Source organism: Lampris incognitus, chromosome 16 (assembly GCF_029633865.1).
Source record: "Lampris incognitus isolate fLamInc1 chromosome 16, fLamInc1.hap2, whole genome shotgun sequence".
In the NCBI taxonomy this organism is placed as follows: Eukaryota; Metazoa; Chordata; class Actinopteri; order Lampriformes; family Lampridae; genus Lampris; species Lampris incognitus.
In genome coordinates, this window is record NC_079226.1 from 35,468,512 (window position 1) to 35,495,839 (window position 27,328).

The following is a 27,328-nucleotide window of genomic DNA, read 5'->3' on the forward strand; positions in this document are numbered from 1 at the left end:
AACTTTTTCAGGGCATGTGGGAGATTTCCAGTCCAAAACAGTCTTCTACAACTGTTTGCTGTGCAGCTCCACTGGAACAGTTGGAGTTGAGTTAAGCAATCTACTGATTGTTCACTTTCCCAATTAGGATTATCCATCTATCTCTCTGGTTTGAATCCCTGTGTTACCTCCGGCTTGGTTGGGCATCGCTACAGACACATTTGGCCGTGTCTGCGGTGGGAAGCTGGATGTGGGTATGTGTCCTGGTCGCTGCACTAGCACCTCTTCTGGTCAGTCAGGGCACCTGTTAGGGGGTGAGGGGGAACTGGGGGGAATAGCATGACCCTCCCACACGCTATGTCCCCCTGGCGAAACTCCTCACTGTCAGGTGAAAAGAAGTGGCTGGCGACTCCACATGTATTAGAGGAGGCACGTGGTAGTCTGCAGCCCTCCCCGGATCAGCAGAGGGGTTGGAGCAGTGACCGGGATGGCTTGGAAGAGTAGGATAATTGACCGGGTACAATTGGGGAGAAAAATGGGGACCCCCCCCCCCAAAAAAAAAAAAAGATTATCCATCTATCGGCCTGGAGTGTTGAATCAGCAATCTGTGTATCACAAGCCGTATTACTGTTACAGTTCTATCTAGCTGCCACAAAATTCATCTTTGTTCTACTTCAGCCCGGTGGGCTCACTAAGATGATCAACAGCCAAGATGCTTCTAGCAAGCAGGTTCTTCAAGATCAGGGACTATCACCGTTAACATCGAGCTTTCCTATTGGTTAACGAGCTGTTCCTGAGGATGCACCTGCTCTTTAGGAATGAAGCATCTGTCCCTTCTAAACGCTCTGTTAGTTCTTAAGTGGCTCTGCAGTGCTGCTTTGCACAAGCAGAGACAATGGCTTAATTTAACAGTGTGCTTGCGATCTAATTGCTGAGGTGGAGGGAATGGAGAAACGGACCAACATTATCGTTGCCTTTATTACCCTGTCACGGTGTTTTAACTGGAGACTAGCACACTTAGTGTGCCCCATCGCTGCCAGCCTTCAAATGAACTCATTCTCCACAGCAGTCATTTTGAAGGCAAGAGATGGATGCCCAGTTAGTGAAGGCTGGCCTTGCATTTAATACGGCTTTCACAGATGTGTTTCCTTCGATAAATCACATCTTAAATCTTTAAGGAGCCCCTAGGTGACATTGGTTTTCTGTGTAGAAATGCTGCAGAGGTGCAAAAGTGATATATACTTCTTCTTTTTTTTTAATTTGTTTTAGTGATAGCAGAGTTGTATCATGGGATGTAAGCTGACAGGAATGGACAACCACAGGGCAAAAGCTGCCAGAGAATTGGGAAAATGACCTTTATGGCCCCAGAGAACCTCATTATTTCCTTTTTCTGTCACATGATTTCGCCATTATGTTCACAATGGAATGAGGAACACTCCTGGTGAATAACATCCTGTGCCTTTTTGGCCGGTCGTATTTTGCCACAAGATGAAAAGATGCAGCTAAATGGTTGGTAAATAGCTTAACTCAAATTAGCTGTGTTAACTGTTGCAGCATTTATTCATATGACTCATCTAGCGAGACATGTACGAACGAGATCACAGCAACTGGCCACAACGGCTTAGTTCTCAAGACCGAACTCCAGTCAGAATGTCATCAACCTTCTTAATTCTGACTCAGTATTTTTACAACGACTCAGACACTTCCCAGAATCTTTTCCCATTGTTCAGGAACGATTCCCGGTGGTCCCCGTTTCATTTTCCCTGTCCAAAATGCGGACCAAGGATGGTTTAAACCAAAACCATCTGTCTGCAGAGTTAATCAGCAAAGTTTCAGTAGGTTTTAACAAGTCCTGTAGGCTATAATCTTCAAGAAACTACCGTACTACAGGGGAACAGCCTGTATGCAGAACTAAAATCACCTTTTCAGCTTGGGTTTACTTTTGGCCGTGTCCAGCTATTTGTACGTTCAATATTTCAGTTGTTTCAAGCCTAATAAAGTCTTTCCTTTCTTTATCTGCACTTCTCTCTTGCATTGAGGTTAATTAAGTTTATCAAGTCAGAAAGGGACCATGGCTTTCAATTTTCACTTTGTCTAATTCTAATGAAAAGCGGGTGATCTCCGTTTTTTTTTTTTAACCCCTCACTGTCATTTAAGGACATGATTAAATCAGTTGGATGCTTTAAATACTTCCATCTCCCACAGTATTGTAGCTTCTTTAGATTCAAGGCCTTAGCACTGTCATGCGGCACGGTGACCCAGCGGTTAGCGCTGTCGCCTCACAGCAGGAGAGTCCTGGGTTTGAAACCCGGGGTCATCCAACCTTCAAGGGTCATCCCAGGTCGTCCTCTGTGTGGAGTTTGCATGTTCTCCCCGTGTCTGCGGTGGGTTTCCTCCGGGTGCTCCGGTTTCCCCCCACCATCAAAAAGACATGCATGTTAGGGTTAATACTCCTGTCTGTGCCCCTGTCCGAGGTATGGCGAGACCAACTGGAGTTGGTCCCCTGGTGCTGCGCGGCAGCTGCCCACTGCTCCTAGCTGCACAGCTAGGATGGGTTAAATGCAGAGAGGAATTTCAAGAGTATATATATATAATGTGCTATGATGTGACTGTTTTTTCCTGCTGTGTTTGCTTTGGTTTGTTCAAAAACAAGTTGTTTTGCTTTTTTTTTTTGAATGACTGGGTATCTCTTCCCCCCCAGACTTTGGTTTTTAATTAGTGTTAAAGTCTTTCCTGGGGCGTCCCGGTAGTGTAGTGGTCTGTTCCGTTGCCTACCAACATGAGGATAGCCAGTTCGAATCCCTGTGTTACCTCCGGCTTGGTCGGGCATCCCTACAGACACAATTCGTCGTGTCTGCGGATGGGAAGCTGGGTGTATGTGTCCTAGTCGCTGCACTTGCGCCTCCTCTGGTCGGTCAGGGGTGTCTGTTTGGGGGGGGGGGGGGACTGGGGAGAATAGCGTGATTGTCCCACACGCTACGTACCCCTGGTGAAACTCCTCACTGTCGGGTGAAAAGAAGCAGCTGGCGACTCCACATGTATTGGAGGCCCTCCCCGGACCGGCAGAGGGGGTGGAGCAGTGACTGTAACCGCTCAGAAAATAGAGTAATTGGCCATGTACAATTGGGGAGAAAGGGGGGGAGGGGGCAACAAAAAAAAAGAAAGAAAAGAAAAGAAGTCTTCCCCGCGTCATTTGTGTTCTTGCAATGGTGTGACGTGTAATCAACCCTGTCCTCGCCGCCCCAGGTCCAGACTGCTCTGTCTCCGTGCCTGCCAACTCCTCCTTCTGGAGCAGGGAGGAGTACATTGAGGCTGGGCTGGCCAGGGCCTCCCACAAAGCTGTGGTGGACCAGGACATCATGTGGGTCATCGGAGGCTACGTCTTCAACGCTTCCGACTACCACATGGTCAAAGCGTAAGTATGGTCTCTAATCACCCATTCCTCCCTCGTCCACTTACCTTTTCTAACTAACCTCACTAGCATTTTCCAGGATGGCCTCACAAACGGTGTGTCATCCCTTGTATTTGTTGTATGTTAGTCGCTTGGTTCTCACACAAAGTCGGTCCTTGTATGTCATAACGTGCTTGGCGATCAGTAAATCTTGAACTTGTGATTTAAGTCTTAAAGGGATAATTTCACGCTGCCAATGTGAATTGCAGTCAAATCTTGAACGTGGTGGTCTGCGGTGGTGTAGCGGTCTAAGCATCGGCTCTGTGTCGATGCAGTTGCCCACTGGGGACTGGGGTTCGCGCCCCGGTCTCGTCAGATCCGACTATGGCCGGACTCGACGAAGCAGCGATTATTGGCAACGCTGTCTTCGGGAGGGGGGCGGAGTCGGCTTGTGTTCGTCACGTGAATGCGTCTCTGTGTGTGTCGGAAAAACAGTGGTTCGGCTTGGAGTCGCCTTGTCACGAAAGTGGGGAGGCGTCTCCTTCGAGACTGCCGGCCGGAGAGATGCAGTTGGCGAACGTATACAGTGCGAGGGTGGGTGTTTGAATTAAAATAGGGATCGATTGGCCACTAAATTGGGAGAAAAAAGGGAAAAATCAGAAATAAATTTATATAAAAAAAAAATCTTGAATGTGGTCATAGTCCATTGTAAAACGATATTTACAGTACGAGTAATTATGGAGAAAAGAACCAAAATATAGAGACATTGTTGAAAATCATGACAGTGTCACTTTAAAGCATTTAACTCAAGTTCCCTATCCCTCTTAAAATGACTGCAGAGTTTCAGAATTTTTTTACATCCCTGTTTCTCAATGTTTTACCGCTGAGTGCCAGAAGAGTAGGTTTTCATTTGAAAGATACCTTACTGATACCTTACATTTGACACATCTTCAACCAGAAAGGGGAAGGTTGTTCCAAATCAGCGAGTGTCGTGTTTGACTTGCATACTGTTGAACCATTATGGCATCTGACGGGGAGCCACTATCACAAGCAATCAAAGATAACTGGCACAATGGTCTTTATTCCTCTTTTTTATAGCCAGTATTATTGGACAATATGAGGTGTGGGTGAGTGGGAAGAGTGCAAGACGTGGGTCTTGTTGTTGCTGCCCCTTTGTGATCACTGAAAAAGTGTTTGTGAAGTTTACCACTTCTTTCGCAGAAATTAATACATTATAACGCTTGGTATCAGAGTTGGGGTGGCACAGTGGTTAGCACGGTCGCCTCTCAGCAAGAAGGTCCTGGGTTCAAGTCCCGGGGTTGTCCAACCTTGGGCGTCGTCCCGGGGCGTCCTCTGTGTGGAGTTTGCATGTTCTCTCCGTGTCTGTGTGGGTTCCCTCCTGGTGCTCCGGTTTCCTCCCACAGTCCAAAGACATGTAGGTCAGGTGAATCGGACTTTCTAAATTGTCCCTAGGTGTGAATGTGTCGGCCCTGAGATGGACTGGTGAACTGACCAGGGTGTTTCTCTGCCTGCCGCCCTATGACTGCTGGGGTAAGCTCCAGCATCCCGTGACCCTAAACAGCATAAGCAGCTTGGAAAAAGGATGATTGGATGGGTATCAGAGTTTAGTCTTGGGTAAATTCTCCAATAGTCTGCGACAGGCATGGGCACAAGTTCATACTGAGATGGCATCCAGCGCTTTACCTGTGCCCCCGTCCATAGGGTTAGTGGTTGTGTCAGGAAGGGCGTCCGACGGAAAAGTTTGCCAAATCAGTATGTCGATTGACAAGACCATACCGGATCGGCCGGGGCTCCATACCAGATCAGTCAAGGCCTGGGTTAACAACGGCTGCCATTGGTGCTGTGCCCTCACAGGGTACCGATGGAAACTGTAAAAGCCACTGCGGCGACCCCTGAGAAACGGGGAATAAGCCGAAAGAAGAAGAAGAACATATTTTTTAACTCTCACCACCTGCTGTCCTGTGAGTTAGAAATGATGTTGGGATGTCTCTGCTAGCAGAAACAGGAAGACAGGTCCTCCTTCCCGGTAAAAAATCAACAAGAAGTTGGACATTTGGCATTACATGTAATTAAAACCATGAAATGAGTGGACAGGTTAGTACTACTTAAACTGCACTCCAGCCAGTGAAAAAAACCCTCTTAATTTTCTAAGCACATATTTTGATGTTTATAACGCTCCAGACTTGCCCCAGTCTTATGAAAGGGATGTCAACTACTTGAAGACAGTATTTTGGACCGTGGTAATTTAGGTTTAACCTGTATCTCCTTGCAGTTGAGTGCCACAAAACATGTTAAACGTCAGCACTGACTATGCATTAACAAGAACCTCATTCGCCCGCTGTGTTTCTGAAAACTGTGAAACAAAATACTCAGCAAGTCCCTTTTCTGGCTCTTACAGCTCTGCACGTTGGTAGTTGGAAAAGCTCTTGGTATTTATAAGTTGTGAGGTTGCTGTGGCCCAAGGCACCCTTGTGCATTAAAACTCGTTCTTTTGGGGCACCTGGGTAGCATAGCGGTCTATTCCATTGCCTACCAGCACGGGGCTCGCCGGTTCGAATCACCGTGCCGGCGTCCCTACAGACACAATTGGCCGTGTCTGCGGGTGGGAAGCTGGCGGTGGGTATGTGTCCTGGTCGCTGCACTAGTGCCTCCTCTGGTCGGTCGGGGTGCCTGTACGGGGGGGAGGGGGAACTGGGGGGAATAGCGTGGTCCTCCTGGTGAAACTCCTCACTGTCAGGGGAAAAGAAGTGGCTGGTGACTCCACATGTATCGGAGGAGGCATGTGGTAGTTTGCAGCCCTCCCCGGATTGGCAGAGGGGGTGGAGCAGCGACTGGGACGGCTCGGAAGAGTGGGGGAGAAAAAGGGGGGGAAATCCCCCCCAAAAAAGCCTCGTTCTGTGTACAGCCCTTGTTCTATGTTAACTCCCTGGAAGCTTATGAACTGTTGAAGCTGGGGTAGGTCAGTAGGTAAATAAGTAGCATGCATTTAATAGATTTAACCATCATTTTGCATACGAGATGTTCTTTGATCCAAGTCTGTCTTCACATAAAGCTGATCCTTGCTAACTGTTTAGATGTTGTACATTCACACTTTGTAGCAGAAGAAGAATAATCTGTCTGTCTCTCTGTGTCTGAGTGCTATGTGAATAAACCTGACCTGACAGTCTGTGGAGCAGGCCCCCAAAGAAAACCTTCTCAGGCATCTTGTCTCTTCTATCTGCCTGTCTTTAGGTTTAACCTCAGCTCGAGGAGCTGGCTACCCCTCGACCCCGCTGTCAACTCTGTCGTCCCACGATACGGCCACTCGCTGGCGCTACACGAGGTATGTAGCGGCATCGGAAATGCAGTCAAATGCATGTCTGTTGTTTCAGTGAGCTACGGGTACACTTTTTCAGAAAACACTTCACAAAGTACAACATAAGGTGCATAACGTGTGCAGGTTATTGGCTGAGATATTGACGTCTTGCGTAGTTGCTTGGTGGGCTGATGCACATTACAAAAACAGAAGTACCAATTAATTAATTCACACCCCCCCCCCCACACACACACACACACACTCACTCACTCATACTCTGGTGGCAGCATCAACCATGCAAGGTGACAACCAGCTCATTGGGAGCAGTTAGGGGTTATGTGTCTTGCTCGGGGACAACTCGACATTTTTGCAAGGAGGAGCCGGGGATTGAACCAGCAACCCTCCACTTACCAGATGACCTGCTCTCCCTGTGAGCTACTGCTGCCGCCCCCCCCCCCCCCACACACACACACATTACTAACATTTTACAACAACAGGTATTTGTGTTCTACTCAGCTACAATGTAATACTGACAAGACACCAAAACGATGACTACAACATGTGACGATGACACCAACATCAAAAAACAAGTGATGATAAAATTATGAACTTCCTATCCAGTTCTCTTTTTTTAGAGTTTTATACCAAGGTCCAACAGTGTAGTCATTCTCACAGGACTGAAAAGCCTTGTCTACCCGAGTCCTCTGTAAAACACAGTTGTAACAGAAGGTCATACAACTGAGGTAAATTACACAATCAGGGATGCAAACTCGTCACTTTTTTGCGAAAGTCACCGTTTTGAATCCAAAATAGGTCATTTGTTTAATTTGTGTGGCTCCGATGAGTTTTTGAAATGCGGGGTGGGGGTTCTGGGTCTGGGAGGACAGTCACAGGGAATGAAATGAGAACCACGCCTTCTCACTTGTCCAAAAAAAAAAAAAAGCTCCTAGCTTCTGTGCTTGGCATGTGTAATGCACCTGAGAAGAGTGAAAACTGAAGGTCAGTTTTTGACTGCTTGCATGCCTTAAAGATCCCCCTCTAATGAAAGTCAAGTTTTTAACCCTTTTTAAAAAAAAATTATTTCTGATTTTTTTTCCCCTTTTCTCCCAGTTTAGTGGCCAATCGATCCCTATTTTAGTTCAAACACCCACCCGCGTACTGCATGCGTTTGCCAACTGCATCTCTCCAGCCGGCAGTCTCGAAGGAGATGCCTCGCCACTTTCGTGACAAGGCGAATCCAGACTGGACCACTGCTTTTACCCACACACACACACACAGATGCATTCATGTGACGAACAGAAGCTGACTCCGCCCCCCCTCCCGAAGACAGCGTTGCCAATTATTGCTGCTTCATCGGGTCCGGCCATAGTCGGATCTGACAAGCCCCTGTGGGCAACTGCATCTACACAAAGCTGATGCTTAGACCGCTACACCACCGCAGACGGGTAACCTCTTTAACATGTCCATGTGTTGTTGGGTAGGGTAATGTTACAAGACATCAGGAGCAAAATATACAGTCAACGCCATGGCTGAGCACATCTGCTTTGGCGGTGCAGTGGTTAGCACAGTGAACACAACAAGAATGTCCCGCTTTCAAACCCCAGGGTAGTCCAACCTTGGGGGTCATCCCAGGTCGTCCTCTGTGTAGAGTTTGCGGGTTCTCCCCATGTCTGCGTGGGTTTCCTCCCTCAGACCAAAGACTTGTAGGTCAGGTGAATCGGCCGCACTAGATTGTTTCTAGGTGTGTGTGTGTGGGGGGGGGGGGCTGTGGTGGACTGGCAGCCTGTTCAGGGTGTTTCCCCGCCTGCCGCCCAATGGCTGCTGGGATAGGCTCCAGCATCCCACGACCCTAATTAGGATAAGCGGCTTGGATAATGGATGGATGGACAAACCTACGGAACCAATCTTATTAATGGACGGAGTGGTGCTTATGTGCACCCGCTTTGACGATGTGTGCCAGAGGAGAAGCCAGGTGTAGCTACATATCGTAGTTTTGCCAGCTATGATAGCAGAGACGTGTTTTGTTTTCAGCTGCAAATTTACAAAAGGAGGAACAGTGAGCCTTCATTTATTACCAGAGGATCAGGAAATCTGAAAGAAATGGCTGCAGTTTATTTGGAAAAATCGTAATGTCCCGTAACCGGTAAGTTTATTTTTCTTTCTCCAGAGACTGTTAAGAGCAAGACTAGTGAACCCAGTTTCAAGACACAAACAAGGGACCAAGGAAAGTAGGGAACAGGGGTTTATTGAGGATAGCAGGCGGTCGAGGGGGGATGGTATGGAGGTGGATAGCAGAACCGGACCGGTGGATGAAGGAGTGAGCGTGGCTGGACTTCGCCGAGCTCGGGGACCACGGGCCAGAAAGCCAGGCAGATAGACAGACAGACAGACAGATGAACTAGAGAATGGCAATACTGAACACAAGGAAAAGGTGATTAGACTAACAAGCAGCAACACTGGGAAAATACTCTGGAAGATTTGCAGAGCGGCCGAGTGCACGAGACTAACATGGTATCTCAAACAACGATCTCGCGAGGCGTGGTTGAAGAGTCAGGTTTCTTATACTGCTGGAGTTGATGAGCTTGATGGAAACCAGGGGTGTGGCTGAGCTGGTGAGGTGAATGTCGCTCAGGAAACCAAGAGAGAGAGACTGGCTACAGGCTAGGTGGACGTGGACGGGGTGGTAGAGACTTTCTATGGTGTTCAAAGTGTTTTTTGTTTTTTTTGGGGGGGGGGGGTTTCCCTCTTTTTCTCCCCAATTGTATATGGCCAATAACCATATTTTCCAAGCTATCCTGGTCGCTGCTCCACCCCCTCTGCCAAGCCGGGGAGGGCTGCAGACTACCACATGCTTCCTCTGATACATGTGGAGTCGTCAGCCGCTCTTTTCACCTGACAGTGAGGAGTTTCGCAAGGAGGATGTAGTGCCTGGGAGGATCACAACATTCCCCCCTAGTCCCCCCCCACCGAACAGGTGCCGTGACCAACCAGAGGAGGCGCTAGTGCAGCAACCAGGACACATACCCACATCCGGCTTCCCACTCACAGACATGGACAATTGTGTCTGTAGGGATGCTGACCAAGACGGAGGTAACATGGGGATTCGAACTGGTGTCGGTACTTGATCTACTCGTCCTACCGGATGTGCTCGGGGTCCTGCAACTACAGATGACATCACTACATCACGCATTATGATTGGGTGTAGGGGCTTGGGTAGGGGCTAGTTCAGTTTAGGAACAGCGGGAAACAGTAGATTGATGTTAGATGCAGCTCGGGCCTTCGGCCCTCGTGCACATTCACTCGTCCAGGACCCCCCCCCCCGAGTCTGTAGCCTCACTCCTTAGATGCAGCTCGGGCCTTCGGCCCTCGCACCTTTACTAACCAACTCTATGTCAACGTGTATTGCAAAAAAACACACAGTTAAATAACTATAAAGCAATTCATTAAACAGTGCTAGCTAGCAACATAATTCGTGACGTCATATGTAGTCGAAGGACCCCGAGTCGATATTGTACCCGAGCAGAAATGGAACCCACATCGGCAATCTCCGTGTTAGTAGGCAAAGGGATAAACTGCTATGCCACCCGGGCGCCCCTCAAGTGTTTCTTTCTAAGGGTCAGTGGAAGGTGAGTGGCTGGGGGGGTGGTTGAGATTTGAATTGAGGGTGGGGATAATTTGTACTTTCACACATTATGGATTTGTTAATGAGGGAGAAGGAGTAGATGTGAGGATTTTAACAAGATAATTGAACTTATTTTACAGAAAAAAACAGAATTATATCAAAACAGCATTTTAGGGGGTCTTTCAGGTAAGAATCTCTTACAGTAGTGCTATGATAACTTTAATTTGTTTCTATGACAATATGTCAAACTTTGGGACTGTTAATTAGCCTGATAAGGTTGAGTTGTTTTGATTCAGAGAACGCTAGCCATGACACGTATCGTTAGGTGCTAACATTACTTCCGTGGAATCTAACGTTAACTAGCCAACTTGTTATTCCATATTCCACTTGTATCATGTTACTGACGTTAGGTCTCTGGGACTACTCGTTTAATGTTACTAACATTACCATTTTGCTGACGATAACAACGTAAGTTGAGCTCCTTAGCCAAAGTGCCAACTTAATGTTAAAGTTTGCCCCTGTTGGTTAAAATGGACCTACATTACTTGTGATGTAGTTAAAAGGAACGCTTGTTACAGTCTACAGGAACCACTGACAGAGGAATCTTCTGTAAGAGGAAAGAAGGCGCCTTGCGTGTGGCTGCCATCATTCAGGCAATTCTCAGGAGAACAAGAGGGCTACAGCTGAGGAGGAAAAAAGGGCCAGGGTCAAGCATGCTGCAAAACTAAGAAAGTGGGCACTTGAGACTCTAGTACAGACCAAAGAGAAGAAATAAGGACAGTCTCTCTGTCTCGCTCTCACTCTCTTGCTCTCTCTCCCCCTCACTCTCTTGCTCTCTCTACCCCTCTCCAGGGCAAAAAGAAGAAATAAGGACAGTCTCGCTCTCTCTCTCTCTCTCTCTCTCTCTCTCTCTCTCTCTCTCTCTCTCTCTCTCTCTCTCTCTCTCTCTCTCTCTCTCTCTCTCTCCCAAAACATAACATAGGCTGTGTTTTCCATTTGATTTGTTAATTGTTGTGCACATTGTTTTTGTTTTGTTCGAACTTTACTGTATAGTGGATGCAATGCACTTCTACAATTTTGGACCCAGCTCTGCACTCTCTTGATCATTTATTTTTTTAAGTGCTCTGAACTGATCAGAATACGTTATTCATCCCGGAGGGGAAATTGGATTCTATTACAGACACTCATGCTCTAATAACTAAAAACTAACAAGATACAAGATAAGAAAATAGAAACAGAAACAAACAGAAATAAAAGATAAATAAGAAATCGAAATAAATGGAAATAATAGATGTCCCCCTTGTATTACTTCTGTAGCAGTAAGATTACATTAGTTCTAGGGTGAGTTTTTCCCTATATCCTCATGCTAAAATAAACTGTAAATCCACATTTTAAAAACATTCTTCCCAGAGGGGCATACCTCTGGAGCCCCTAGGAGGTTTGCATCTTAGTCACCTTTTTTACCCCTGATTGGTTTGCATCCCTGATAATACAGAACCAAATAAGGACCAGTAAAGTAAATAAAATTACATGTATAAAAATAGAAAATAAAATGCCTAAAAGAAAACCAAACTTGATAAATAGAAATAGAATGTTGGGGTGTATCTTCATGATACTAAAAATCATTTTACAAAAAAAGGTAGGAAAAAAATAAAAACACAAAGAAATTCACATTAAAAATGATGGTCGTACAGGTGTAATGTACCCAGTCCAGCTTTATCATCTTTTCAAAAATGTATTGTGTTGCATGTTAATAGGGAAAGTAATTCTTTCCATCCTAAAGATTGGATGGACATTATTTATGATGCCATCAACTGTAGGTATTTCTGGTTTTAGCCAATTTCTAGTAATAGCTTTCCTTGGAAGCTAAAATAGATATCCAACATAAGAAGAAACACTTTCTTATGGCAGGGTGCTCAAATACAGGATCTCTAGTTTAAATGTGATGTCCACATAGAATATTTTTTGCAAAACTTTATGAACCTGCCAGAAAGGAAATAATAATGGCCAAGACCAGAATATATGATTTGCTTCAGAGAACCCACACTGTCTCCAGCAGTTGAAAGATTTGGTATAATGACTCTTGAACTGGAGTAATAAAGAACCTAATGAGGCTTTTCCAACAAAACTCTCCATAAAGCTGAACTTGGAAGTTTTCCATTGTAGCTCACATAAAGTCTCTTATTCCTCTTCCGTTATACCTAGGGTTCCTTCCCTTTTCCATTTTTGTTTCACATATAGTGAATTACATTTTCTTTGTTTGTAGACCCTTGTAGTTTTTAGATATTTTTTTGGTTCGAGTTCCAAACATAAGTCTCTATGAAGATTTTATATTGAATATTATCCAAGTGCATTTGTTTATTTACCTTCATTAATTGCTCAATATAGTTTCGAATTTGAAGAAATCTGTAAAAAATCTTATATTCAAGCCATGCTTTATCTTCAGATTTTGAAAAATCTTCATGGACCCCGATGCAAAAAAGTATGGTATGCTGTTAAGCCTTGAGTCACCCACCCCTTAAACCTTACATCTAATCTATTAGGAACAAAAACTGGGTCATATGAACACCATCTCAAAACTTTGATAGCCTCTTTTAAATGATATGTGGCTGTTAGTGTTCCACAGCTTCAGTGGCAAACCAATCCATGGATTTCCCAAATCAATTAAGTTACTCAGCAAAACCTTTTCCCCGATTACAGTTTGAATTGGATAATCCTCTGCTATAGCGTCCTCAATCACCTTCCACTTAGCAAAATATTCTGAATTCCGCCAGCAGGTCAAAGGTCTTAATCGAGCTGCAATATAATAATTGTTTAGACACAGGAGTGTGACCCCTCCCTTGTTTTTCACTAACTGTAGACTTTGATGTATAATTCTAGGTTTTTGCCCTTGCCAAATGTACCTTGAAATAGGATTGTCCCATCCCTGAAATTGTTGTACAGGTAGATCTAGTGAAAGAGACTGGAAGAGATACAGCAATCTCAGCAAAATATTAATTTTTAACTGATTCAATGCAAGAACCAAAATTAAGAAGAGGTATCAGGTCCCTCCCATCTCTTTATGGCTCCCCTAAGCTTTTGATTAAGAGGGGGGAAATTGATTGAGAACAATGTTGTTAAATCTTTTGGTATATTTTGTCACAAATATCTCATGGATTCTGCATCTCACTGTAACTAAAATTGTGTCATTATGTTTTTTGAGGGGCTATACTTAAAACTGAGAACTTGTGTTTTTAAAATTTTCAGTTTAAAACCAGAGAACCAACCATATTGTTTTAGAAGGTAGAGTAACTGTACAAATTAATGTTCCGGATTGGAAAGATACATTAATATATCGTCAGCATATAAAGAAATCTTCTGTTCTCCTCATACTCTTCATATATAGCCCTTTAATAGTTTTATTCCGAATAATCCACTGCTTAAGGTTTCAATGAAAATTGCAAATGAGAGGACAAGTTGTTCCTCCATATTGCTGCTAGCTGAGGAATCCTAGCTGACTTTGTCTTCTTCGAGTAACTCAAACTGCATTGACTTCTTTTTTCTATCGGGCATTTTTGAAGCCGAAAATCTTGAATGAAATTGTAGCCAAGGTTTTTACAGATTCGAGTTGGGAGCATGTTTTTCTATGCTGCCATCTCCTAGCTTGCTAACCCGGAAGTCATTAAGGAATTATGTTAATGCTATTTGTCTACTGTCCGGAATGCTTTGCAAATCTCCCTTTATAAACCCATTAAAATTGGCTTTTGATACACCCCCGATGTTTAATGACGCACTCAGTGAAGGAGATGAGGATAGAATAAACAGCTGCCTTCAAAATCAGGAGAGAATCTATCTGCCTTGTGATTGGAGAAAAAATGAAAAAGGTAACTTATTTTGTGGTGTATTTTTCTCTTTCTGAATAGAGACTAGATATCATCTGGAGTATTGGTTATTGTGTCATTTCCTGGTCTTAATGGCTGCATGACAGTGAAGTGACACATTTTTTTTTTTTAATTTATTAGATTGTTTTAGATGAGTGAAGTGAACACTGCCTCTTCCTGCTTGATCATCTTATCCACACTGCTGGTCACCATTCCTCCAATTTTCTTGTGTATTAATATCTTGTGAAAACACCAATAATCATCTACAAAATCTCATCCCATTATTGATATCAAGATATTGAATCAAAAATGATGTTGCATTTGATTTTTGTTAATATTGCCCTGCCCTATTTTGCATTTACTTTTTCATCCCAGTTTTAGAATGTCGAACTCCCTGTTCCCATCAGACCGCACCATTGCATGATCCATAGAGTTGTTGGCGGAAGGCATAGACTTTGTATGTCCTCTGTACACATGGCGCCAGTTGACCGCCTCTGTCCAGTGGGAGAATCATGACATATGCAGTTCTTCACACCATTTCCCACAGATCCACCTGTAGCTGTGCAGACAAGTCACTAATTGCAGCGGCGGGACACATTAACCCGACCAATTCCCCACCCAAGAGTGCCGACAGTTATTTTCCCTACCAGGCAACTCTGGGGTTCCACACCATGCTACCAAAGTGTCCTAATAACTGCTTTTCAGCAAAAATGAAAAAGAATTCTTCTAATTTTTCTGTTTAGATGGTTGTGAAAGACTTGAAATATGCTCTGCACAAGATGGATTCTGTAAAGCCATGGCAAAATGGCTGCCTGATTAATTTGTGAGATATTGGAGTTATTTAATGGCATATTCATAAAACACAAATTAACCGTCTGTTGCGGTGTTATAAGATACTCTACTAATTGGTGTTTGTAGGGCCAGCCCTACAAACACAAATATCCGTGACTGAGTGATCATCTTTGGAGTGACTGAGTGACCAAGTTGCATGCTTGGGCCGCTGGATCACGTGATCAGTGACATAACTGAAGTTACACAATTGGTCGGCCAACCGACGACTTCACTGGTAAACATGGAAGTGGGAGTTTCCCTATTGGCCGCCATTGCTCTTTCAAAATGAATCGGCGCAGCGGTTCCAGCTCATTCCACATTTATCGGACGCTAACAAACAGATTATATTGCTGCTCGTGGATACTACTGAAATGCTAAGAACGGAATAGTTTGCTGCTCTTTCCACATCTGGTTATGCACTGTAATGGTCCAGCATAGAGCAGAGTAGGAGAGAAAACATCTCTCCATGCACCGAGAGGCACAAGGGAGGGCTCACAGTGAAAGCATCCCAAATAATCACTCTGACAAAACACTCAACACAGAGTGAGTCTTAGAAAAACGAGACATCCGCAGATAGAAAAAGATGAAAGAGGCGGGGGAGTTAACAGATAATTAGAATAGTTATCATTACAATTAAATTAAGTTCTCTTTCAAATATAATATCCCAAGAAATGAGTGGAAAATGTTGTTCTCGCAAATGCATTTATAACCTTTTATTTTACTTGCGTGCAGTTTAACCAGGTCATGTGATATACTCAGTACATTTCTACAACAAATATTACTAGGACTGCTGCAGAACATTGCAGATGAACATTTAATATCCAGGAATTCAAATTATAGTTGCTACCGCTGACTATTCCTGTAAAACATTGGCCACAGTTTCAAAAATTGACCATACACATTCCAGCCATATCCTAGCTTCTGACCTAGTCTTGTTTGTAAAGTACACTATATAGCAGTGGTATTCAGTTATGTGCCATGGAGGTCTGTGTGTAATCAGTTGGTAGTGTGTTGGGTTGGAAAGAAAAACCTGCGTACACATTGACGTCTATGGCTCATAATTGAATATCTCTGCTGTAACGGTTCTACTTGCCTTAACTCATTTCACCTGAGTTTTTATTTTCAGGGGAATTTCTGTATCTTTTTTTAAAATGACAAATCTTAATGACCAAATTCAGAGCCCACATCAAATAAACTGATGTTGTGTGAGGATAGGGCTTTTTAAAAGAAATGAAGTGTGGAATGGATTTTTTTGTACTGATGCTTGCTGTGCTATGAAATAATCGCTCACTGGTGATCAATTTACCAGTCTCACTATACAGTGAGACAAAATACTAAAGAGAATGCTTCACTCCTTTATAAATTGCTGTCTAGAATCCTGCCAGTAACTCTTCTGCTCCATTCATCCCATTTTGTCTCCCGCTAAACTATTTATTCTAACTTAATAAAGAGGGGAAAAAAAGATGGTAGATGTCACTGAACAGCTGCACGCCTGACAGCAAGGCGGTCTCTAGGCCTTCCACAGGGAGTGTTATTTAGTGGGAAACTGTGTCAGAAAGGGTCTAGGGAATGCTCCTTTAGCGCTGTTGGCTGGTCTTTATCAGAAGAAGACGGGCGGTGCAACTGTTAACCTGAATTCAAGGAAACTATAAAGACTACTCATACTTTCAAATTACTAGCCGAGTCCCTTGTGTCCTTATGTGTTCAAGGAACCACCCCCTAACTCGAGACTCGATGAAAGTTCATTCTGAGTTCAGCTATGATTAAGTACGGAGCACACCGAGCATCAGGAATCCTTTCCTAATGTCATGTTGCACCTTTCTTTTTTGGGGAAATATATGTGGTAGTTGTCTCGAGGCTCAAAAATCCCCCTTTCACGTGTTTCCTCCCCTCCATCTACATCTCCCATTCTTGATGGAAATGGATTTATCAGGTAAAAACAACAAGCCATCACAGCTTTTACCTGGTCTGTGTATCACATGAAAAGAGGTGGAAACTGAAACCCTTTGGACACTTTCAGGGTAGATATTTGTGAAACATGAGCTCTTCAGAATTCAAAGTTAATCTGATTTACTTTAGAGAATTCAAATGCACAACCTCATTTGTGTGTGTATGTGTACACAATATGTGAGTAAATAGGAATTCCTCTCAAAATGCTGTAGCCATTTAAGAACATAGTATATTTAAAAGTTGACCATTTTGGGGCATCTGGGTGGTGTGGCAGTCTGTTCCGTTGCCTACCAACACGGGGCTCGCCAGTTCGAATCCCCGTGTTAACCTCCGGCTTGGTCGGGCGTCCCTACAGACACCATTGGCCGTGTCTGCGGGTGGGAAGCCGGATGTGGGTATGTGTCCTGGTCACTGCACTAGAACCGCCTCTGGGTGGTCGGGGCGCCTGTTCGGGGGGGGGGGGGGACTGGGGGGAATAGCGTGATCCTCCCACGCGCTATGTCCCCCAGGTAAAACTCCTCACTGTCAGGTGAAAAGAAGCGGCTGGCGACTCCATATGTATTGGAGGAGGCATGTGGTAGTCTGCAGCCCTCCTCGGATCGGCAGAGGGGGTGGTGCAGCGACCGGGATGACTCGGAAGAGTGGGGTAATTGGCCCGGTACAATTGGGGAGGAAAAAGGGAGAACTTGAAAAGAAAAAAGTTAACCATTTTGTGTCTTTAATATATACAGAGTCCACACTGAAACGCCTTATAATTACATTAGCGACATGACCAAAGGCACCTACTACCATCAAAAAAATCTTTTCTTTTTCCTGGCCTTTTTTTTTTTGCCCTCTACCTTTTCTTCAGTTGATCCTCCTCTCTTGTGTCTTGCTTTTTCAGGGGAAGATCTACATGTATGGGGGAAAGATTGATTCCACAGGCAATGTGTCCAGCCAGCTGTGGGTATTCCATATTCAATACCAGACCTGGGTCCTCCTTAGTCCGCGGGCCAAGGAGCAGTACGCCGTAGTGGGCCACTCGGCCCACATCGTACCCCCCCTCCAGGACGAGGACAGTCCAGTCATGCTGGTCCTGTTTGGACACTGTCCTCTCTATGGATACATCAGCCAGGTTCAGGAGTACAACATTGGTAAGTCGTTGATGCTTTCACCCACGAGCAAGGGAGAGCAGGACAACACTTCACACACACACGTGTGCATACACAATATACACATACACACGTTTTCACAGGTTCATTCTGGTCTGTTCGAGAGTAACCAAACCAGGGAGAACATTGTGTGTGTACAGTTTAGTGTGGAAGCGGGGCACAGGTAGTATGGCTGTGTAGGCGTACTTTGTGTGTGTGTTGATCTCGGGGAGGGATCAGTCAGGGGGTGAAATGGTAGGATTGCTACTTGGATATCTGCTGTGGTGGGTATATTTCCCTACTCTACTGTGAATTCACCCCATTTCATAGTTATCATGGACCCTACTCCCCGTTAGCTTTCATGGTTGTGGAAGTAAATGAAAAGGTAATGCACATTGAGACGTCTCCAAGCTAGCATACCACCAGTTTACCCTCCTTCATGTCACGAAATAAAGCCCTTCTGAAAAATTCATAATAGTATTTCTCTGATCCCAGCTTTGTGTGTCAGCGATATTTTGATGCCATCTCTTTGGTATGCCATCAGACAAGTTAACACTCACCCCTGTTACCTAGCCAAGAAGACGTGGAGTGCGGTCAGCACAGACGGCGCACTGGTCCAGGGAGGCTATGGCCACAGCAGCGTGTTTGACCCCGGCACCAGAGCAATCTACATCCATGGAGGGTATAAGGCTTTCAGCGCCAACAAGTACGGCCTTGCGGGGGACCTGTACAAATACGAGGTGGATAAGAGAAAATGGTGAGCTTCTTCATTTGGCTGGAGGTGTGTTTAGAGGCTGAGGAGATTTTACAATTTAGATTGTCTCCTTCTTTTTGTATAACTTTGTTTGCCAGGCAACTTTCCAGGATTTGTCTTGGTGACATTTGTATGATTTGACAAATTGTACAGTAACAATAGATGGCACACGAGCTCTAAAATGCTCATTGGCAGAGGACTCTACATTTGGTACTGCAATGTTTGGGAATTTCACTAAACATCTGCATTGTTGACAGCATCTACATAGTCTGCAATCGCAAAGTTGTTGTGCCCCCCCTTTTTCTCCCCAATTGTACTTGGCCAATTATCCTATTTTCCGAGCTGTCCCGGTCACTGCTCCACCCCCTCTGCCAATCCGGGGAGAGTTGCAGACTACCACATGCCTCCTCCGATACATGTGGAGTCGTCAGCCGCTTCTTTTCACTTGACAGTGAGGAGTTTCACCAGGGGGACGTAGCGCGTGGGAGGATCACGCTATTCCCCCCAGTTCCCCCTCCCCCCGAACAGGTGCCCCGACTGACCAGAAGAGGTGCTAGTGCACCAGGACACATATCCACATCCGGCTTCCCACCCGCAGACACGGCCAATTGTGTCTGTAGGGACGCGCGACCAAGCCAGAGGTAACACAGGGATTTGAACCGGCGATCCCTGTGTTGGTAGGCAACAGAATAGACCACCAATTGCAAAGTTGCTATCGTTTTCCATACTGGTGATATTTGTTGTTTTGAAACATTATCTTTAGAGTGTAGCGGCTTAGAATATCAACCAGAACCTTCCAGTCCAATTTGGAAAGTATGGAAGAATGATATTTCTGGTGGAAAGTCTGGATGTTGAAAAGATGAGCTACAAAGCTTTTCTGTCCCTACCCTCCTACACCCAAGCCTTTGCTGTAAGATGCTGTTCTTGGCCATTTTGTGTGCCTAAATAAAGGCTTTGATCAGGAAACTTAAAATAGGCTTCTGAAAAGATCTCAAACTTGTCAGGGGGGGTTAGCATTGCCTTTTATCCATTTTTAATGCACATTACAAAAACGATGACAGATCGATTCGATGCACTTCGCCTTTTTCTATTCACCCTTGTCTCCAAAACACTGTTGCCACTGTTTTAAGCTTACACACAACTCTACCTTATATGGTAAAGTTCTGGGGTTGCGAATTTCAAGCATGTTCCCCTTGATATAATAATTCAACACGTTAACAATCAATAATGTAATAAGATACAAAACACACGTCTTTTACTCAGCCCAAGTGTTACTTAAACAAGTCTAGCAGCACATTAGTTGTGTGAAACATGAACTCATGAGGCACGAAGTTTAAATGAACAGGAGAGTAAAACAACAAGGCTTCCGCTTGAAGGCGCTGCTCGTCCGCCTGTCCTTATTCAACGAATGTCACCGCCAAACAAAACCGTGTTAAATTGGGCGCAAATACTGCCATTTCTAGACTAACGAGGCAGACAGCCCATCTATTTAAATAAACATAAAGTGCTTTATAAAGGGAAAATAAAAAAAAAATACTCTGAATCGCTTCATAATAAACTTAAATCACACAGGTTTGAACCTATGAACATACGCATCTACCCGGTCAGGTCCGCTTCTTCCTTTGTTGCACCTGCAGCTTTTCTGAACTGCAAAGGCTAAGTGCGCCCTCTTGTGGTGTAAAAGTTAATATACGTGAGCTCCGGAGGAATGGTACAGAAACACATTTGAAGACCTGTCCGATGAAAATCAAGTTTTTAACCTTGTTAACATGTACATGCGGTGTTGGGGTAATAATAAGAATAACTTTTAATGGTATAAGACATATCAGGAGCAAAGTAAGCAGTCAACGCCATGGCTGAGCACGTCTGCTTTGAAACTGCAGTTTGCCAAGGACAGACGGATTCACAAACGGATTCACAGCGGCAGGATTTCATACGTCACAAACCTAAGGAACCGGTCCCGTTAATGGACGGGGTGGCGCTCTATATATGTCATTATTGTGCACGAGAAGCGGTGTAGCTACTTATCGTAATTATGCCAGCTATACGCTTTGTTTCCTGTTGCAAATTTCCAAAAGTAGAAACAGGAGAGCATTCATTTATAACAAAAGGATTTGAAAATCCGAGAGAAATGGGTGCAGTTTATTTGGACAAACCATGAGGTCCCAGCCAAGCTTCCAGAGAAAACGTGGGTTGTTTTCAAGAGCACTGTTATGAACATTTGTTTTTCATTTATTACTTTATTTATTTATTTTTAAAAAATGCGTTTTTATTTATTTATTGTATTTTTTCATTATCTATCACAAAAACAGATAGGTTTTGCCACAAAACTTATATTGAAGCCTGACACTGTGCCATCCATTTATCCTGGGGTAACAGAAAGTACGAGCGGACATGTTGGTCAGCAGGTGCGGTGTGCTGTCCTGGCGCACGCACCATCTCAAGCTCCCTCCGTCTCTCTCTCCGCCCGCGCCAGCCTGCCGTCTCTCTCATCTGTCTCGGTCATCTGGTACATTCGCCTCCGCCCGGTGTGGTGGTGGTGGTGGTGAGGCTCCGCTTGCCAATGCTGGCCCAAGAGAGTTAACTGGTGGCTCAGTGGGGAGGATAAAGGCTCCACAGTCATGCCAGCTTGCCTCCTCCTCCTTCTGGCACTAACAAGCCACAGCGACCCCGTCCAATTTGCTCTTCTCCTTCAGAATCAGTTTCAGGTTCGAACATGTATGACAGAATTACTCCTATATTACCACTTGACATTGTGTAGCGTACAGTAGCGAGCAAACCAGAAAACAAGCAGAAGTTACTGTGTTCGATGGGGAGAGTCGACAGTGAGCAGGTATATGCACTGCAGGCGAGTGGCGGAGGGGTGGGGGAGGTTTGAATTGAGGGTGGGGATAATTTGCATATTAATGATTCTGGATTTTAATGAGGGACAAGGAGTAGATGTGATTTTCAGGATTTTAACAAGATAATTGAACTTATTTTGCAGAAAAAAAACACATCAGACAGTTTAATATATCAAGCAGAGCATTTTATAGTATGTCTTAAGACATGACTGGAGGGGGACTTTAATACATTTTTAATAGGTTGATCATTAACATCCTCATTTCCATTTATCACAGCCTTGGTGCTTCGGGCATGTTATCCTGCTGATGTAGAGCGACCTTAAAGGCTCTGTCCCATTACTGTCCTTTAACCCTGCACCTCGATTCAGAGTGTCCTCAGTTGGGTAGTGGCCCTTCAGAATGAAGCTACGGGGGGAGGGGGGGGGGACTATTTAACTACAAAATGGGAGTTACTACCGTAATGTCACAAGAACACACAATTGCAAGCATTATGTATCATCATCATCACTATCATGTACTTGGATACACAAAAGACGCAAAATTTCGTTTCACCCGGCCCACAGCAGTGCAACACAAAAGATAAAAACACATCCAAGATTTCCAAAAACGACACCACAAAAAAACATACAAAAGCAGAGAGAACAAAGGAAAACACACAGAAACAGTTAACAACACAGTCCATTCAGTGCAACACAGTCCAAACATTCCAGCGTCCAGAGAACAGAGAAGTGCTCATAAACAGTGGTTTATAAGAAAACCACTGAGCGAGATGCCTCTGGTAACTAGCGTCTGTTGACATAAAATGTCTGATGTACTATTCTCTTGACTCACTGATATTCTCCTTTATATGGACGGCAGGGAGCCACGAAGCAATTATGATTTAACCAACTTTATAATTTCATAATAGGGATCAAACCTATGTTTTTTTTTTTCTTCAAACGACTTTATAGATCCATAAAGTGTTAAGCAATCAGAATCATGTTTATTGGCCATACAGGTTTGCACATACGTGGAATTTGACTCCGGTTTCCTGGCTCTCTCAGTGTACTTAACATAGAATAACAGGGGATCGCCAGTTCGAATCCCTGCGTTGCCTCCAGCTTTGTCGGGCGTCCCTACAGACACTGTCTGTGGGTGGGGAGCCGGATATGGGTGTGTGTCCTGGTCGCTGCACTAGCGCCTCCTCTGGTCGGTCGGGGAGACTGTTCAGGGGGGAGGGGGAATTGGGGGGAATAGCGTGAGCCTCCCATTCGCTACGTCCCCCTGGTGAAACTCCTCACTGTCAGGTGAAAAGAAGCGGCTGGCGACTCCGCATATGTCAGAGGAGGCATGTGGTAGTCTGCAGCCCTCCCCGGATCAGCAGAGAGGGTGGAGCAGCGACCGGGACGGCTCGGAAGAGTGGGGTAATTGGAACGGTACAATTGACAATTGGGAGGGAAAAAGGGGGACATTGCCAGTTAATGCCCTGGTTATGGTACTAATGGCAACAACACAATTATAACACGTCTTTCACCACTGTGACTTCTTGTTGTGACACTTATTGTGTGTGTGTGTGTGTGTGTGTGTGTGTGTGTGTGTGTGTGTGTGTGTGTGTGTGTGTGTGTGTGTGTGTGTGTGTTTTTCAGGACCATTCTGAGAGACAGTGGCTTCTTCCGCTACCTCCACACAGCGGTGATCGTGAGCGGAACCATGCTAGTGTTTGGGGGGAACACGCACAATGATACTTCCATGAGCCACGGGGCCAAGTGCTTCTCCTCCGACTTCATGTCCTACAACCTGGGTCAGTGCCCCATTCCTAACAATGTCTTTAATCCCCCTCAAGAAGGAAAACACTCTCCGAAATATAGCTGCGGGCCCAGCACACTGGGCCTTGTTCTGACACCCTGTGTGTTCTTAAACATACGACAATAAAAACACCTCGTTCATCACTGTCCTGATTCAGTCTTACGAGCCACGCTCCGGTCAAACTTTTCTTTTTCCTTCTTTTTTTCCCCCTCAAATTTAGAAGTGGCTAGTAAAAAAGTAAAATGTTGAAAAAAAATCTTAATATTGCAAAAAAAGTGCATCCTTGCATGAGGTGGAAAAGTCAACACATGGCTAAACAGAATATGCATTAGTAATGAAAATAGAGACCCCCCCCCAACGGCAGACTATTCTTCTCAGACCGGCTGTTTTCTCTTGAATGTCTTTGGCGTTCTAGTCTTATGGTCCCTTGCACACATGAATATTGTTCTTCACTAAAAAGCGGTCAAAGGAAGAAAATGGCGGCTATTTGGATTTTTCCACTTTTCAGCTGCTTAATGTTTTGGTGGGAGCTTGGCTATGCTTACCTGTATTAAGAGTTGCACAGTGAACGCGCTCTTCTTCTGTGTGACGCTACCTGGTGCCGCCTGGCCAGTGTGGAGTTAAATGCCATGCAATAACAAGGTTAAATGCCTTGCTCAAGGGTACATCAGTGGTAAGTGGTAGAAAAAGGTAAGAGCACCAACCTTAGCGCTTTCCCTGTGTTCATTAGCCAGCTGGGGGGGAGTTAAACTTTCAATCATTATGGGGCGTCTGGGTAGCGGGTTCCATTGCCTACCAACACGGGGATCGCCGGTTCAAATCCCCGTGTTACCTCCGGCTTGGTCGGGCGTCCCTACAGACACAGTTGGCCGTGTCTGCGGGTGGGAATCCGGATGTGGGTGTGTGTCCTGGTCGATGCACTAGCGCCTCCTCTGGTCGGTCAGGGCACCCGTTCGGGGGGGGGGGGGACTGAAGGGAATAGCGTGATCCTCCCACGTGCTATGTCCCCCTGGCGAAACTCCTCACTGTCAGGTGAAAAGAAGCAGCTGGCGACTCCACATGTATCGGAGGAGGCATGTGGTAGTCTGCAGCCCCCCCCGGATCGGCAGAGGCGGTGGAGCAACGACCGTGACAGCGCGGATGAGTGGGGTAATTGGATGAGTACAACTGGGGAGAAAAACGGGGGGAAAATCCACCCCCCCCCCAAAAAAAAGCAACAAAAAAAAACTTGACAAACTATTGTCCTCATGCTTGAGACCATGCTGTGTAGGTCATATCACCAAGGTGGCAACAGTCTTGCCCCATTTCCATGTGAGAGCCTGAGTGGGGATAGCGAATCCAACCCTCCCTTCTGCCAGTAACCACTGCTGAAATCCCCTTGAGCGAGGTACAGCCAGTCTAGGAATCGGTCTGGTGCAGCTGTTGAACAACCAACTGAAGAAGGGTTGATTTGTGGTATTGCTGAGAAAGCAGCGCATGTGGTCAGTTAACTTTCCCGGGGTAAAATTTGTTCCCCTCTCAATTTCAGTGACAAGTTCACAGCTGCCATTTAGAGCACCTTGAAGCCTTCTGAGGTCCTCTGGTATCTTTCACCCGGGGTTTGAACATTATTGTCAGACTCAATAACGGCACCCATATTTTGCTTGTCGGATGCAAACCGCATTCAAACTGGAGTCTGCTTTTTTTTTCCCTTGGTGCTCTCAAACTTGTCATTGATGGGATTTTGCAGCCTGTCTGAAAGATAACAGCAAATTCCCTGTGGCCCTGAGAGTTTTTTTTAAAAAATTTTCTGGCGGTGTTTTTTTTTTTTTTTTTTTTTTTTTCCCCGTCTTGCATCATTATGAGATGATTGACAGGGAATAAATTCAGGATCTCTGGGGGGCCAGCGATCTCTGCACGACTAGCTTTGTTCACAAGGAGAGTTGCATGATAGAAGTGAAAGTCCCAGCAAAACATCTCCTTTCAGCTCGGCAGCTCATTATTTGGCGGAAAAACTAAGACGGAAGGTAGCAGCGTATTTAAATGCGCTAAATTCTCTTGGTTTACACTCTCAATCATACACTGTGTACCTTTACTGAATGACATCATGGGATTTACTCCAAAGTACACACTCTATATACTGCTGATTATTTCACATTTTCCTAAGGGAGTTTGTATACAAGCTTGAACTCTGTCAATTAAAAAACTTTTCTTAATTTTATTTTTTTTTAGCATCTGTGACCTCTTTCTACCCTGCTAATCTGTTACCCCCCCCCCCCCGACTCTGTAATTGAACAGAAAAGTCTGGCATGACGCTGCTCCTGCCTCCCCCTGTTGCCAAACAGCTGCAAGGACACTGGCGGAGCGGCACCTCTGTAATTGTCTTGTAATGACGGTGGAGATGGGCAGTGCTCCGAGGACTAATTGCCCCTCCTCAACAAGCTGAACTCAATTAGAGCGTAGGATTTAAGGGCTGTCGGCTGTCCTGACGATTGGTCGAGGCACTGTAATAAACCCCCCCCCCCCGCTTTGCCCTGTCAATATCATCTGGTTATTCCCATCTGGTACACCAGAGGGCAGTGTTGATCTGTTGTAGCTGAATTCACTGCACTTGGAGTGTGCTGTACAGTATGAAGGTGATGGACTGCAGTCAGTATTTTGTGTTACTTTATTGCTCACTTTGACGTTCTCACACCGTCTTTTTTTTCTTCCAAGCATTGCTGACCCGCAGTTCCAAATCCCCTTGAAGAAGCTGAAAGCACCCTATCGCACATTTTACACACTTTGTATTTAGAAATGAGTGAGATATGCAAACTAAATCATGCGCATGATTCACCAGAATGACTATAAGGATCTGAAGGTCTGCCAGGACCAGCACCCTCCATAATAAGTACAATACATTCCCCTTAGGATGCGTCACCAGGAGGGACACACTAACTATCCCAGGGGTCGTACTTGTGACCTCTAGGCTATGGGATAGTCTTGTCTAAAAGTTTTACCCACAGGGAACAACATTATCACATTTCAGCTGTATTTGCTGATGCCTAAAAGATGTTTCAGATCTGGAAGTAAGTGAAGGGTTCGACCTCTGTGTGTCTTACAGCATGTGACGAGTGGACAGTTCTTCCCAGACCAGACCTCCACCACGATGTGAACCGATTTGGCCACTCTGCAGTCTTCAGTGACGGGTAATAGTGATGAGAATGATGAGGATGATGACAATATTAGTAGAATGTTAATTGCTCATAGGATTGAATGTGAGTGTGACTGATTGTGAGTGTGGGCCCTGTGATGGATATGAAGACCTGTCCAGGGCCTTGGTGTTCAAACAACACATAACTAATCACAAAAACCTGTCTAGGGAGTCACCTTGCCTTGTCGTGCCTGCTGGGGTAGGCTCCAGTCCCCAGCAATACCAAATTGTGTTGAGATGGTAGAGAGAATGAATTAATGAACGACAACCAGTCATTTATGTTTCCTTTATTAGTCCCCTTGGGGAAATTTGGTTACTGCAAATTAACCCATCCTAACTGGGATCTGTGTAATTAGGAGCAGTGGGCTGCCACCGTCATTTAGCACTCGGGGGGGACCAACTCCAGTTCTTTTCCCATTGCCTTGCTCAGGGGCACAGACAGGAGTATTAACTTGAACATGCATGTTTCTTTTGGTGGTGGGGAAACCGAAGCGGCGATCCCCATGTTGGCAGGCAACGGAACTGTCATATTTGATTTTGTTTTAATGTGGTGGTCTCATGTAATGCGGCTGGAAATGTGACGCTTCTACGGCTGGGGTTAGAGGTTCAATTCCCTCTGGGGCCACGCGAGTTTTAAAAATACATTACTGCAATACACTCTGCTGTGTGGTGCGTTAGGTAAAAGCATCCATCAG

General features: G+C 45.1%; 1 protein-coding gene across 3 annotated transcripts in view; it reads left to right on the top strand.

Moving 5' to 3' along the window:
- atrn (attractin) overlaps nucleotides 1–27,328 on the top strand; it is a 224,120-nt gene that overhangs the window by 34,940 nt on the left and 161,852 nt on the right. For all 3 annotated transcript variants that reach the window (XM_056295270.1, XM_056295271.1, XM_056295272.1), the window contains exons 6-11: nucleotides 3,226–3,394; nucleotides 6,623–6,713; nucleotides 17,833–18,082; nucleotides 18,653–18,836; nucleotides 23,302–23,456; nucleotides 26,544–26,628. In XM_056295270.1, coding sequence (XP_056151245.1) covers nucleotides 3,226–3,394; nucleotides 6,623–6,713; nucleotides 17,833–18,082; nucleotides 18,653–18,836; nucleotides 23,302–23,456; nucleotides 26,544–26,628 — 934 coding nt within the window. The remainder of the gene's footprint in view (nucleotides 1–3,225; nucleotides 3,395–6,622; nucleotides 6,714–17,832; nucleotides 18,083–18,652; nucleotides 18,837–23,301; nucleotides 23,457–26,543; nucleotides 26,629–27,328) is intronic.